At 40.0% G+C, this 14,857-nt stretch overlaps 1 protein-coding gene across 1 annotated transcript in view; it reads left to right on the plus strand.

The window, feature by feature from the left end:
- The window catches only part of Fbxl7 (F-box and leucine-rich repeat protein 7), a 202,950-nt gene extending 193,311 nt beyond the window's left edge, over positions 1–9,639 (plus strand). Inside the window, exons 4-5 of the mRNA XM_068229810.1 lie at positions 5,409–5,588; positions 9,104–9,639. Coding sequence (XP_068085911.1) covers positions 5,409–5,588; positions 9,104–9,639 — 716 coding nt within the window. The remainder of the gene's footprint in view (positions 1–5,408; positions 5,589–9,103) is intronic.
- Positions 9,640–14,857: the final 5,218 nt, after the last annotated feature.

Below are 14,857 nucleotides of genomic sequence, written 5' to 3' on the forward strand. Positions count from 1 at the left end.
GAGCAAGAAGGATTGCGGGTACAAACAGGTGGTAACAATGGCAGGAGGGTACTCGGAATGAGGAGATAAAGACTAATTTAGGAATGAATTCGATGGATGAAGCTGTACGCATAAACCGGCTTCGGTGGTGGGGGTCATGTGATGTGAATGGAGGAGGATAGGTTACTTAGGAGAATAATGGACTCTGCTATGGAGGGTAAGAGAAGTAGAGGAAGACCAAGACGACGATGGTTAGACTCTGTTTCTAACGATTTAAAGATAAGAGGTATAGAACTAAATGATGCCACAACACTAATTGCAAATCGAGGATTGTGGCGACGTTTAGTAAATTCACAGAGGCTTGCAGACTGAACGCTGAAAGGCATAACAGTCTATAATGATAATGTATTATTATTATTATTATTATTATTATTATTATTATTATTATTATTATTATTATTATTATTTTACGAATTATTATTTTACGATTATAGTTATTATTATTACTTGTATGTATGGCTATGAAGCGTTACATCCATTTAGTATTATTATTACATCATATGTACATATGATATGATCGCGCTGTTTGTGAGGTTATGTCATGGAACATGTATTGTACATAAATATTTATATGAGCTCGGTTAATGTAAATACCTGTAAATTAATATTATATAATTTATTCTTACCTGTATTTTGTAATCCATAATTGTGAAACACACTGTAACTTCCAGAATGGTGATAGGTAGACGAGAATGACTGAGAATATTCTGTACACTATTTCTATGTATTAGGCACTCTCGAATTTTCGAGAAGGTATATTTTGTAATGTAACTTCTAGAAGCCTGCCCAGGCACACATATATAAGGGGACGATCTTGACGGAAAAAGTTAGTTATTGGTTGACATGCAATAATTGCAGTCTCCATCAAGGATCAAATAAGAGAAGCGACAGGCAGTCGGTAGTCATCTGTTTTCAACTGTGTTTCAAAGTTGTAATCTCCATGTGCAGCGATTGGTAGTTGTTTTAATAATGGTGGCTTTGTTGATATTCTCAAAGGGAAGTATTGTGTTGTGATTAAGGTTATATGTGTGTGGTAATTTGTAAATACGTGTAAATAAAATAATTGTACCAAGTGACAGCATCACGTGTGCGTCTTTGTGGATACGTTAATTTTCACTCAGGTATACTCTTATTTATATTTGTGGTTAGGCGACCCTTGACAGTGCTATGGGAGAACAGTGATATACAAAGAACCTTGAGACCATAAAGCCGTAAATCTGACCTGAGCCTAACTGGCTCCTACCCGCATTTAATGGAACGAAGGAGCAAAGTTCACTACGTCGGTAGTTGTCGCAAGAGAAAATCCCTCATAAACCTGTCACTGTAGGGGTTCCGGTGCCAGGTTTCAGGCCTGTTGTATTATGTTAACAGATTCATCTCTTTCAGTACCTTGGGTGTAATATACTGTTGTTAAATATTTACAGTATCCGCGGATAACCATTCGCGGGTGCGGATGAAGGAAGTGTGGATGCTGATAGTATTTTGTATAACCACACAGGGATCTAGCTATAGGAATGTTTGCATTAATTGTCGTTCCTCATCTCACATGCCTGTGTTCGTGTTAATATTACCCCCCCCCCCCAATAATTACCCGAAGTCGGCACACCTGAATTCAGACATAGCGAACTATGAACATTTCAATGGGGACGTGTGTGCCTGCATGGCGGGTCGCAGTTTTCTGATGTATCGTAGTCCAGGTGAAACTTTCTTGCGAAGCGTGGCTCATTATGTACATATTTAAGTTTCTTCGTATTTATCAGGGTTTTCTTCCATTGAAATGTTGCTCGCGTACCTCACAAAGTCTCAGGCGTACCACAGTTTGAGAACGGCTAATCTAGCATATAAGCAAGATGGCAAAAAAAATCCCTTTGTTCTTTAAACTACCAACAATAAATTTTTATATAATTTTTCCCTTGCTCTAAACCTTCCAGGGATTCAAAAACTAATTTTGACTTGTCTTTTTTTTTTTTTTTTTTTTTTTTTTGAAATGTACATTTAAAGGTTAAGGTATCACGGAAGCGATTTTAGTTGGACCGGAAGTGCAACTGTTGTAACTTATCTGTCTGATGAAACTGAGAGTTGACCCACATCCGGTATGAACGGAGGTGCACTCCCACGGAGCGCCATCAAGGTCGTGACGTCACAGGGTGGGCCTGCTAAGCTGGCGCCACGGAGACCGCGCGCGACCTGTGACCCGCGGGTTCGACATTGAACCCACTACATTTCAAAATAGTCCACTTTGTGCTGTCAACTTGTTCATGTCAAGTAAAATCTCCACTTCAACAATCGCTTTTATTCATACCCGGTCTCCAAGGTGAACTGAAATATCCAAGGCTTTCATGGTGCAATAGAAATAATAATGGGATAGAGTTGACTCATTCTCACCCAACTTTTGACTTAAGTAAAGTGACCATTCTTGGATGCAGTGGGCAACATTTACAGGGACAACGTGTGGGACGGTAAAATTCTCAAAGGTTTAAAATCACTCAAATCATTTTTGATTAATTATATATTTATTCAGAAGTCCGATTCCTTGGTTGAATGTTCAGCATTTAGTCCTTCGGTTGAGATGGTCCCTGGTTTGATTCCTGGCCGGGTCGGGGTTTTAATCGCGTTTGGTTAATTCTTCTCGCTCGGGGATTGGGTGGTGCTGATTACTGATTTAAGAGGAAGTACAACTGACCACCCATCCTCTATATAACACTAATCGGAGAAAAAAAATGGAAGGGATCTGACACTTCGAAACATGAATCGCGTTTGGTTAATTCTTCTCGCTCGGGGTGGTGGTGGTGGTGATTACTGATTTAAGAGGAAGTACAACTGACCACCCGTCCGCTGTATAACACTAATCGGAGAGAAAAAATGGAAGGCATCTGACACTTCGAAACATAAATGTGTCGGTCAAAGAAAGACAAGGGCCACGAACGGCGTGAAAATGAATGATTCCCTAGACTTCGCAACCAAATACCGTCGGATTCGTATAAGAACGAGAATTGACAAGAAAGATTCGATAGGATAGATGAAAGAGAGGAGCCTGGCACGAGTAGGTGGAGGCAATGCCAGGACTCAACTAAGGGCCCCGTGGTCGCCAACCCACGCTCCCAAGTTCAGAGCCCTTGGGGCCCCTTTTAGATGCCTTTTGCGACATGCAGGGCATTCCGTGGGTGTTATTCTACCGCCCCCACCCACAGGAGGAAAGCAGTCCTACTTACTGAAGGGAGTACGTATCGTTACAGAGTGTGTGAACCTGGCTGATTTGCACCGTAGTCTAAAACTTCCGAGTACCATCTCCCTCATTCTACGAATTGAGCAGTCAGCAGACCTCGTCATCCGTTTTATGAGGGGTAGTGGCCTGTTTTATCTTGTATGAAAATGAGTTCTCTATTTGGTTTTTATTTTCATTTTAGTGTTATCTGCGTTTTATTCCATTGACTCTGTTTCAGTTATTTTTTGTGTATTTTAATGTGTCGTTTTTAAGTTTTAATTTGAAAGATATATACGATTTCCCTTCAAGGCAGTGCTTTATTCTATTTTAATCAATTTTATATCATTGTATAAGAAAATAAGGTATTGCGAATTAGATTCACTGATTATTTTAAATTTATAATCATTTTTTCATCATTTGTTTTAAATTCTAGTCGGGGGATTTAAGAATGTAATTATAATATACATTTTATTTCACTTTGTAATATCAGGGGTCGATGACCTTGATGTTAGACCCCTTTAAACAACAATCATCATCATCATCATCAACATCATCATCGTATTCAGAGTTAGGAAATAATTAAGTAAAAGTGATCGGATTACTTGTAACGATTAGATTCTTAGTAATGTTTACTTGTAATATTTACTTTTTAGGAAGAGTAATTTTCACTTGTAATTTACGTCTTGAAATAAAATTGTTTTCGCCATATTCTAGTAGTTGACATACATCGCACGGAAGAAAAAACGGGGGGGGGGGGGGAGAAACCACTTCCCCTTTGCGAAAATCAAATGATAATAAATATGTCTCTCGGTCATGGCCTTCCATCCATACCTTACCTCACACCCAGCACGGTTGCTATGGTTACACTTCCGTTACACATTTTGTCGCGTTATTTTACGTAAGATATGTTTATATATCTATATATTAAAAATATTTATGAAAACTAAAGTCAATCTGTCCGGCCATTCAATCCGGTCGATTTCCTTCATTCTTTTTTTAACTGAAAGGTATTCATGCACAGATTTGTCATCAGGTACTATAAATCACATAACTTCCGCCTTCCTCAAATTATTTGATATTTTCAATTTCTGTCTCTTTGAAGCAATCATATCTTTGGTTCTAATTGAGGTATGGAGTTCGTTTTGGCCTACGAACACTCAGTGGACCAAGCTCTTTCATTTAAGCTCTCAACTATTCAAATTGGTTGATTCTGAGGAAAGTTATGAGTGCACATTCAATTTGACGTCTTATTTCTTCAACATTTTTTCCGATTAAAGCAATCATATCTTTCTTTCTAATTGAGGTTCGCAGTTCATTTTGGTCTAAAAACACTCAGTGGGTCAAGCGCTTTGTTTTGAGGTAATAACTACTTAAATTGGTAGATTCTGAGAAATTTTATGAATATATTTGTCTCCATGACGAAGATCTTTGGAGGACTTTTTAACAGTTCGGGGCGTAGTGTTCATCCAAGGAACATTTAATTAAATTTCTTTGTGTGATATTCTGATGTATTTTCGAGTGTATTGTTGACATAATATTACATTCTATTACCACAGCAGATCATGTGCTTTATTTCATTAACTCGAAGCTTTGCAAATACATCCGTGAGGATAGTAACGAACACCACCATACTTTGCACATTGCGGGTGGAGCCAGCGGGAAACTGCTAGTTTATACCAAACAGTATTAATGTACAGCATACACTATGACACAGCTGTTACTCGTACAACGGTCACTTCTAATTTTCACATTTTAAAAATGCAAGGCATGAAGTACTGTGGAAGGCTATTGAAACACACAACAGTGCTCTAAAACCATCGTGAGCTGTCACAGGACTGGGGAGTCGGTGACTAGAGAATAGACCAAAGGTCGTTCTCCGCTAACCAGAGTCCAGTGCGATGTCGCCATCGCGATTATTCTCGTGCAGTAGAGTAAGTGGGATTTTTTTCTTTTCGATTTTGGAGATATTTCGGATAATCCTGGTTTCGGTTAACCGGCGTTTTATTCTACCTTCTATGTGTGCTTCCATGTATGTTATGGTGACTATCTCTCATTTTATTCTCGTTTCAGTGTCAGACTTGTACCATTTTAAGTGCGCTGTATCAGTTTTTAAGTCGTAAATGATGACGAAGTTTGTCTGAGCATTCTTGTCTCCTGTTCGCAGGGTGCTCGCGCATTTCGTGTATCAGCGTGACGCCTGGTCCGGAACCTCCTCGACGTCTGTTGCTGCAGTACCTTGACCTGACGGACTGCCAGGCAGTTGAAGACGGCGGACTGAGGGTGATCGTAAGGAACTGCCCACACCTAGTTTACCTCTACCTGCGGCGCTGCATACAGATTACAGGTATGTTTTCCCCTCAAGATAGGTATATTATGGTATACAAGCAAAAGGTAAGTCCCTTGGAGGGGTGGGAGGTGAAGGCTTCCACTGCCCGTAACCTCGGCACTTGGTGGGGTAGAGTGGTTAGCTCTACGCCCAGCCACATTTGTCATGAGAAATTAAAAAGGTACTCATTTCTGCTGTAGGCCAGGCATGTCAAGGTCACCAGCTGACTGACAGTTCTGCGTACACGAGAAAAAGCTGCGACGAGCGCTGGTCCAGGACGTTCTCAGATAACGCAAGCTTGGAGGGGTGTACTACACATTGCACGTTCATAACCACGGTACTCCGTACATGTATATACAGAGTGTCCTTGAAAAAAGTTCCAATATTTACAAAGGATGCAGCACGCAACACACGAAGGAAAAATATCCTGTAAACATTGGTCGGAGTCTTCGGAGTTATGGTCCGGTACCACTGCCAAGTCTTTGATCTGCTCTTCACAACATCTTCTCTACGTGACCACCATCCATTGCAATACACTACCTCGCATGGAATCACGCATTCCTTGGAACACCCCTGGCTGTCGCTGGATTGCATCACAGGCATTGAACACGCGTCCTCCTAGTTTAGCCACATCATTTATGGGGACCGCATACATCATGGTCTTTACATCTCCTCCAGAGCTAAACATCTGAAGGTTTGAAGTCAGGCGAACGTGAAGGCCAAGGTATTGGCCCTCCCAGACCAATCCATTGCTCATGGAAGACCCGTGTTAGGTGTCGCATAACCCTACGATGAAAATGAGCCAGTGCCCCATCATAATAAGACCATAAAACAACACGTAGTAAGTTTACGACCAATGTTTAGGAACATATTTCCATCTTTTATTGCATACGACCCTCCGTAAATTATTGAAACATGGTGATCATTGATAGTAGTAATAGCAGACCGTAACTCAGAAGATAACGGGTTTGCGACCAATGTTTATAGGATCTTTTTTCCTTCGTTCGTTGGGTTTTGTCCCCGTTGTAAATATTGGAACCTTTTTCAAGGATCCCCCGGTATTCTTTAATATAAGGACATACAGAATTAAATTTGTTCAACACGGTGTCTACATAGAATCGTGGAACATGCTTTCTAATAACCGTGTATTAAAAAAAATGAATTATTACTTTAAAGGTTGTCATACGCAATGGAGGACAAAATAAAAGGCATGTACTATTTTAAGGCTCCAACACGCTCATCTCTCCTATGAACAACTATGAAGCTGAATAATGCCGAAAGCTATGTCGCTGCTATATCACTTCAGTGGCAATACGTCACGTTTTTATATACCTACATAAGAAAAAGAAAATAGGCTACAATGAAGGTAGGATCTCTTCAAGTAGCCATGTTGATACAAAGGTACAGATATTCAAACACACACTAACAAATTACTGTCATTTCTTATGCCACGGCCTATCTAACTATGATTCCACATGTCACGCAGTCTACAAGTTCTTTTCACCAATTATTCGCTCCCTATTCGGTTGGACATACTTAATGCAGACAAGTTCCATAATTGATTGTAGGTGCGAGTCTGATAATAGGGACCTGGCACGGTTAGGGTCGCATAGCTTTGAGACAGCATTCGGAAGATAGTGGGTTCGAACCCGTTGTCGGCAGCCCTGACGATATTTTCCCGTGGTTTCCCATTTTCATATCAGGCAAATTAAGGCCACGGCCGCTTCCTTTCCACTCCTAGCCCTTCCCTATCCTACTGTCCCCATAAAACCTGTCTGCGCCAGTGCGATGTGCGCATTTGCATCATTATAATTTTATTTTCAACAATAGCATATTCGGAAGTACAAGTCAATGAACTGGGTAGCTGAACTACTTACTACCCTTGTGGGTTGCAGTTTGCTTGTGACCGAGACTCTCTCCTTATAGCAGGCTTCTTCTCCAAGATACATAGTCAACGGCAACGCGTTGAGACTGTGTACTTTAAAGGTCTGCTCCATGGTCACGTGGGGGTTGTAACCGGGACGCGGGCGTCCTAGACGGTGACGCCATCTCTTAGGCCAGGAGATTCGTATCGGAGAAGGTGAGATGGTTAGCGGCCGTGGCCTATACTAGGAACTATCCCGGCATTCGCCTTAGTGTGGGAGAATGGAAAACCACGGAAAACCATTCTAAGGACAGCGGACGGTGGGGACCAGCCGTTCTCCGTCCCGATGCATACAGCCACGATAGAGCCATGGCCATGCCTCCTTTACTCGATTGGTCGGTCGGAGTGCAGAGCTATCGGACCACGGAGCAGCCGTGACCACTAGTGGACCGAAGCCTACTCTGAAACCGCCGACGGCCAGAACTACCACCTACTGTCCGGCTCCATGGCTGAATGGTTAGCGTACTGGCCTTTGGTCAGAGAAGTCCCGGGTTCGATTCCCAGCATGGTCGGGAAAGTTAACCTCCATTGGTTAATTTCGCTGGCACGGGGCTGGGTGTGTGTGTCATCTTCATTATTTCATCCTCATCACGACGCGCAGGTCGCCTACGGGTGTCAAATCAAAAGACATGCACCTGGCGAACCGAACATGTCCTCGCACACTCCCGGCACTAAAAGGCATACGTCATTTCACTTTTTTACTACTGTACAACTAAAACGTTTTAATTCTGTCCCTGAAGGGGACGGCGGGCCTCCTAGACGATGACGCCGTCTTTCAGGCCAGGGAGATTTGTTACGGTGAAGGAGATGTGCGGAAAAGGTGAGAGGGTTGGCGGCCGTGGCCTATACTAGAAACTGACTCGGCATTCGCATTAGTGCAGGAGAATGGAAAACCACGGAAAACCACTCTCAGGACAGCCGACGGTGGGGACCAGCCCCTCTCCGTCTCCCGATTGTAGAGGCGTAGAGCCACGGCAGAGACGCGGACTCCACTCCTCTGCTCGGTTGGAGTGCAGAGCCGTCGGACCACCCGAATTGGCGGAACTCTGCCTTCTATGTACAGTAGAAAAATTGCGCCGTGTTTTAAACGAGTTTCCACTGTCTTTGACTGGCTTTCCATCTAGGTCACAGCAAAGCCCCTTACACATGGTAACGTCACAGAAGGCAGATCCTCCAGAAGATCGAAAAATTTCTGATTTTATCAAAATACTTATCTTGCAAATATTTATGGCCATAAAATTGTGTGCTAAATCAGCGATCATTTTGTTACACGTAAATCTTGATAGGTGGCGCTTGTGACATGGCCTAGGAATGCTGTGTCAGCGCCTCCTCCTGGCTGTGTCTTAGATCAGTGACCATATTGTTGGACGTAGATCATGACGTCATATGTTTCTTTCAATTTATTGCAACTCTTTACCTCCCCTGTTGGTGGAGTCAAAGGATGTATTATCTGTACCCCCTGCATGTTATAAGAGGGTGCTAAGAGAGGAACAACCAGATAATCTCTTCTCGCTCTCTTGTCCTTTAAGCCTAAAAACATACCCAAGATTCTGTGCTTTTCCATGTAGCGGAGAACTGCACATTTAATCATGATTCATCTATGTTTCAGATGCTGGCATCAAGTATATACCAAGTTTCTGCTCGATGCTGCGGGAGTTGAGCGTGTCGGACTGCAATCAAGTGACGGACTTTGGTCTTTACGAGCTGGCGAAACTGGGAGCGACACTGCGGTACTTGTCCGTTGCGAAGTGCTTTCAGGTGTCCGATGCTGGCTTGAAAGTGATCGCGCGACGGTGCTACAAACTGCGGTACCTCAACGCCAGAGGGTGCGAAGCTGTCAGCGACGACGCTATCACCGTTTTGGCGCGCTCTTGCCCTCGACTTCGCGCTCTGGACATCGGCAAGTGTGATGTCAGTGATGCTGGACTACGAGCATTAGCTGAAAGCTGTCCTAATCTAAAGAAGCTAAGTTTGCGTAGTTGTGATCTCGTCACAGATAGAGGCGTCCAATGTGTCGCGTATTACTGTCGAGGTTTACAACAGCTGAACATTCAAGACTGTCAAATATCTTTAGAAGGATATAGAGCTGTGAAGAAATATTGTAAGAGATGTATTATAGAACATACAAATCCAGGATTTTTCTAATCATGTATGATATAAATTTACTAGTAAAATCATCCTTTATGTGATAAATATCAATCCATCTTTATAAAGGAAGAAGGCAGAGGAAAATTCTCACTTCACTAAGATGTTTTAGTGTATCCAACAGTGTTGTCAGATCCTCTAGAAGTTCGGAAAATCTTCTGATTTAAAAAAATGTTCCAGAAAATATGAAATTAGGTGGAATTCTTCTGATTTTTGCAATCCTCATTTTATAGACACAAGCTACTAGGAAAATACAGGATTAGTCTAAATGAGTTGCCTGAATGTATACCGTAACTGAATAATTTTGAAACTACCATCTGAAATTTCTACGGATGTTTATCAAGCCTCGCGCCATATCATCAAGTTTTAAGACAATTACTCCTCTTGCATCATATCATCAAGGTTTATTTACGCCCTTACAAGTGACAGAGTTAGGGCTCTTGGCCCTCTGTTACACTTAACCACATTGTAAGTCTAATTGGCAGATTTCCCTTCACGCACTCTGCACAATGCTATGGAACGCATGCAGTGTTATTTGTGATACCACTGAATACAGTCGGAATTTGCCGTACAAAGATGTTTCAGATCCACCATAGGTAAGAACTTTCAAAACATGGTATGATAGATTCGTGGGAACATGTTGTGTGCCACACCAAGAGAAAAGGCAGGGAGGAGCCCCCTGTAGTAGACCACCCAGGTGGCAGATTCCCTGTCTGTTGTTTTCCTAGCCTTTCCTTAAATGATTGCAAAGAAATTGGAAATTTATTGAACATCTCCCTTGGTAAGTTATTCCAATCCCTAACTCCCCTTCCTATAAATGAATATTTGCCCCAATTTGTCCTCTTGAATTCCAACTTTATCTTCATATTGTGATCTTTCCTCATTTTAAAGACACCACTGAAACTTATTTGTCTGCTAATGTCATTCCACGCCACTCTCCACCGACAGTTCTACAAGCAACAAATCTCATGTCTGTTCCATATTGAAGATAACAATATGTAAAATTCTTTCAAGAATAAAATTTACTGTATACACCTATTCAATACAATTCATAGCACTTAGTCGAACAGCTCATCTCTTTTCTCCCAAGTCCTCCCAGCTCAAACTTTGCAACATTTTTGTAATGCTACTCTTTTGTCGGAAATCACCCAGAACAAATCAAGCTGCTTTTCTTTGGATTTTTTCCAGTTCTTGAATCAAGTAATCCTGGTGAGGTGTAATAATTTGATGAATACTGATAAATAAAATCATGAATAAAAATATATAATTAAATAACATTACTCAAAAACTTTATAAAATACTTGAAATAAATTAAATTAATAAACATAATTAGTAACAATAATTAATCGAAATGTCCGTAATACGGGTGCCGGAGTTCACCAGAATGTATCCCTCGAATTTAGATAGAGCATGATAATTCTTTATATCCCAGGGCATGTACATAATGCTGCGTACTGGTACATGTGCTTCAGGCCTTACCTAGCCTTCTGAAAATGACTAAATAGGTAGGAACTGCACCTAGGTTCATCAATAACTCCACTGATTCTAAAATATCTAACTATATTCTTAATAAAATCCGTGCATGAGCACCTCATCAACACACCAAAATACACTTATAATACACAAACAAAAGATTGCTGGAAGACTCCGTATTTACAACAACAACAATGAAAACAGTGGGAAAACGAAAGCGAGAACTAAGCCACCATTTGTAGTTAGTTCGTTGAACAATGTACATAATTGTATATAAGAACCCTTCACTGTCTCTACATCAGTACGACTTGCCGATACTCATAATCAGCAGATATAACATCACACAGATACTGTACCTCGTAATACTGTGTTCGCAGACTTATTAAACACTTGTTGTAAAAATATATACATTTGAGCAACACACGCTTGTCGATTCCTGAACATAAATTATGGAACGTCTGAGATAGCTTTCACCAACATATAATGCCAGACCGCCACAAGTGCTACAATACTTAATGCGTAAGCACTCCACAATTTGTCGGTCAGCCACTTTCCATGAACATAACAAGACTACGTTCCATGAACGTTTGAAGTCCAGTCCAGTATATTGCAGAAGCGTCACTCCAGCACCGCCTATCAGCACTACTTCCTTCCCATACAGTCTGTCCGCACTACTTCCTTCTCGTGCAGTGTGTCAGTTGTGGTTCCCTTCCTCTGTGATATCCAAGTTTATATAAACATCCGCTTCTCCCTTCCTCTCAGATGATACCCCGAGATAGATCCTCACCAGCCAATCATGGTAGATCCTCTTGACAAGACCATGCCCTGATCTTCTCCTTGGTCCCAAGTTATAAACAAACTCTCGGGTGTTTCACATGAGTCATAGAACTTTCCTAGTACAACAACAAACACATCTCATCAGACTAGGGTGTCCGCATTAGTCATACAAATTACCAGAGTCCAATATAGCAATGTTTTCCCACTCGTTGTTCAAAACAAATTACTCATACCTACATATGTGGGGACCTCCCAGCTTACAAATATTAATGACAAAATATACAAATGAAATACTGACGATAATAATAATAATAATAATAATAATAATAATAATAATAATAATAATAATAATAATAATAATAATAATAATAATAATAATAATAATAATAATAATCATAATCATAAATAGAATACTGACAATAATGTCTCACACTTCTACATGTAGTGTGAGGGTGTGATATATGTACTATCACAGAGGATCCCATTCACTGGAACCATATTCTAGTTGGGGTCTTACCAGAGACTTATATGGCCTCTCCTTTACATCCTTACTACAACCCCTAAATACCCTCATAACCATGTGCAGAGATCTGTACCCTTTATTTACAATCCTGTTTATGTGATTACACTAATGAAGATCTTTGCTTATATTAACACTTAGGTACTTACAATGATCCCCATAAGGAACTTTCACCCCATCAACACAGTAAATAAAACTGATAGGACTTTTCCTCACAACCTGACTTTTAACCCTGTTTATCATCAGACCATTGCCTACTGTCCATCTTACAACATCTATAACTAGAGCAAGTTAGGAGCTTGCCAATCCACAACCTTTGGTATGGAAAATTTCGATGTTGTGTGGGGTACAAATTACAACTGGCACTGGTGTTGAGTTATGGTGACAAGCAGATATGGTGTAAATTCTGTGTAGAAGCCATGTTAAACATTTGTAAACAAATTTTGAGGTCATGTGAATTTGTGTTTTGGAAATAAAGTAGATGTAGTTATTTAATGTTAGTTTCAGGTAACTAATTTAGAACAACCCTGTATTATCTCTTCTATTCAACTGCTATCATCTTTAAGAGAATTTGGATTGCAATGCTGATATCTTACTTTGAGAATGAGTTTTTTAACGTCCAAATGGTAGAGATCTCTCACATACAAGCACTCTTAAATGTCAGCAGATGGCCGTATCTTCCAAAATATAAATCTTAGATCTGGCAACACTGGACTCTAGATTGTCAAATCAAAATAAATGTTAATGAATGAAGTGCAATGTTTGTTAAATTATTTTCATAGCAGGCTGGATTTACCTCATTGTTGCTTCTGAGCATTACCATATTTTGAGGTTCTAGTACAATCACATCAAACTATTTCTTGAAGTCCTTCTGATATTTCGTTCCTGTATAATGGAATTGCCGTATTTTCTGTATTTACCTCCAGTACTCGATTTCCTTATATTTTGTGAAGTGTGTATATAATTTATAATTAAAATTATAATTTTTCTGTTCATTTCAAGATTTTCAGGGCAGATTCCATGTCAGTTGTTTATGTAGTCTTTTCTTAAATGGTTTAAATGCAATTGGAAATTTATTGAACATCTCCCCTGCTAAATTATTCCAACACCTAATTCCTCTTCCTATAAACAAATATTGCCCCAGTTTGTCCTCTTGTAATGATGGGATATTCAGTTCATTTGATTCCATTCACATTACTGAATCAATGCAGTGATCCGATTCACGGCACATTAGAATCGCCATTCCTAATACAACTGTGTAATGTGTACTGATAGACAGCGGCAACAGCATTCAATGCTCGCAGCTGCCATCTGGTCTTCATTCTAAGAACTGCTTTTCTATGTGTCATTCAGGTTTCTCTTGCAGCCACCTCTTCATTTGATGTTATAAAGTCTTTCCCCCACAGTGACAACTCCATTAAATAAGTACATACAGTCGAACAAGCTGTTACTGAGGCTTCACTCGCAAGGATTTTGTAATTTGATAAAATAAATCATTCCTTGGTACTCCACTAAGACATTATCTGAAAATCCCTAAAATTGTAAAAACCCCACCAGAAATTTGTGTTTCATTTCCCTCAGAAACTCTTTGTAAACCACGTTTGTGTTATTGCCATTCTAACTCTGGAACATGCTACATGGAACTCTACATGTGAGAAACAGTTCTCTCTCAAGTTGAAAACAAAGAATATGTGTTTCTTTATTTTTAAAGGAGATTCCAAATACCTATTTCCACCTCTGTCACATCTTCAGGTTTTGAGTTACAGGTATCCTCATAAAACGAATTCAGCTCCTCCTTCACTTCTTTCCAACACCCCCTCATTTAAGTAGACTTTCTGAAAACCAAAGGTATGAGTTAAAAAAAAAAACGGGATTCCATATACCAATTTTCACGTCTGTAACATCTTAGTTTTTGAGATATAATATCCTCATAAACAGAGATCAACTCCTTCTTCACTTATTTTCAATCCCCCTTAAGTCGATTTTCTGAAAACAAAAAAAAGTATGTGTTTCTTTATTTATAAAGAAGATGCTAAATACCAATTTTTATGTCTGTAACATGTTTCATTTATGAGATGTCTTCATTTAAAAAATTCACCCCCACCCCTCCTCCTGTTTTCACTTCATTTCACCCCTCTTAAGTGGATTTACCTAAAATAACAAAATACTTGTTCCTTTATTTTAAAAGGATGTTCCATATACCAATTTTCTTGTCTTTAAACTGTTCAGTTTTTGAGATATAGATATAATTATGTTGAAAATTCACCCCCTTATTGGCAGAACATCCAGAAATCCTTCCCTAGTGAGCACCCCAAAATATCATTTTGTTATGTCCAGTAGTTTTGGCTCTGCGATGATGAATCAGTCAGTCAGTCAGTCAGGACATGTTATTTTATATATATATATAGAATTAGATGGAAAAAATATCTGTACTCACATTCATCAACG

This window comes from Anabrus simplex, chromosome 12 (assembly GCF_040414725.1).
Source record: "Anabrus simplex isolate iqAnaSimp1 chromosome 12, ASM4041472v1, whole genome shotgun sequence".
Classification (NCBI taxonomy): Eukaryota; Metazoa; Arthropoda; class Insecta; order Orthoptera; family Tettigoniidae; genus Anabrus; species Anabrus simplex.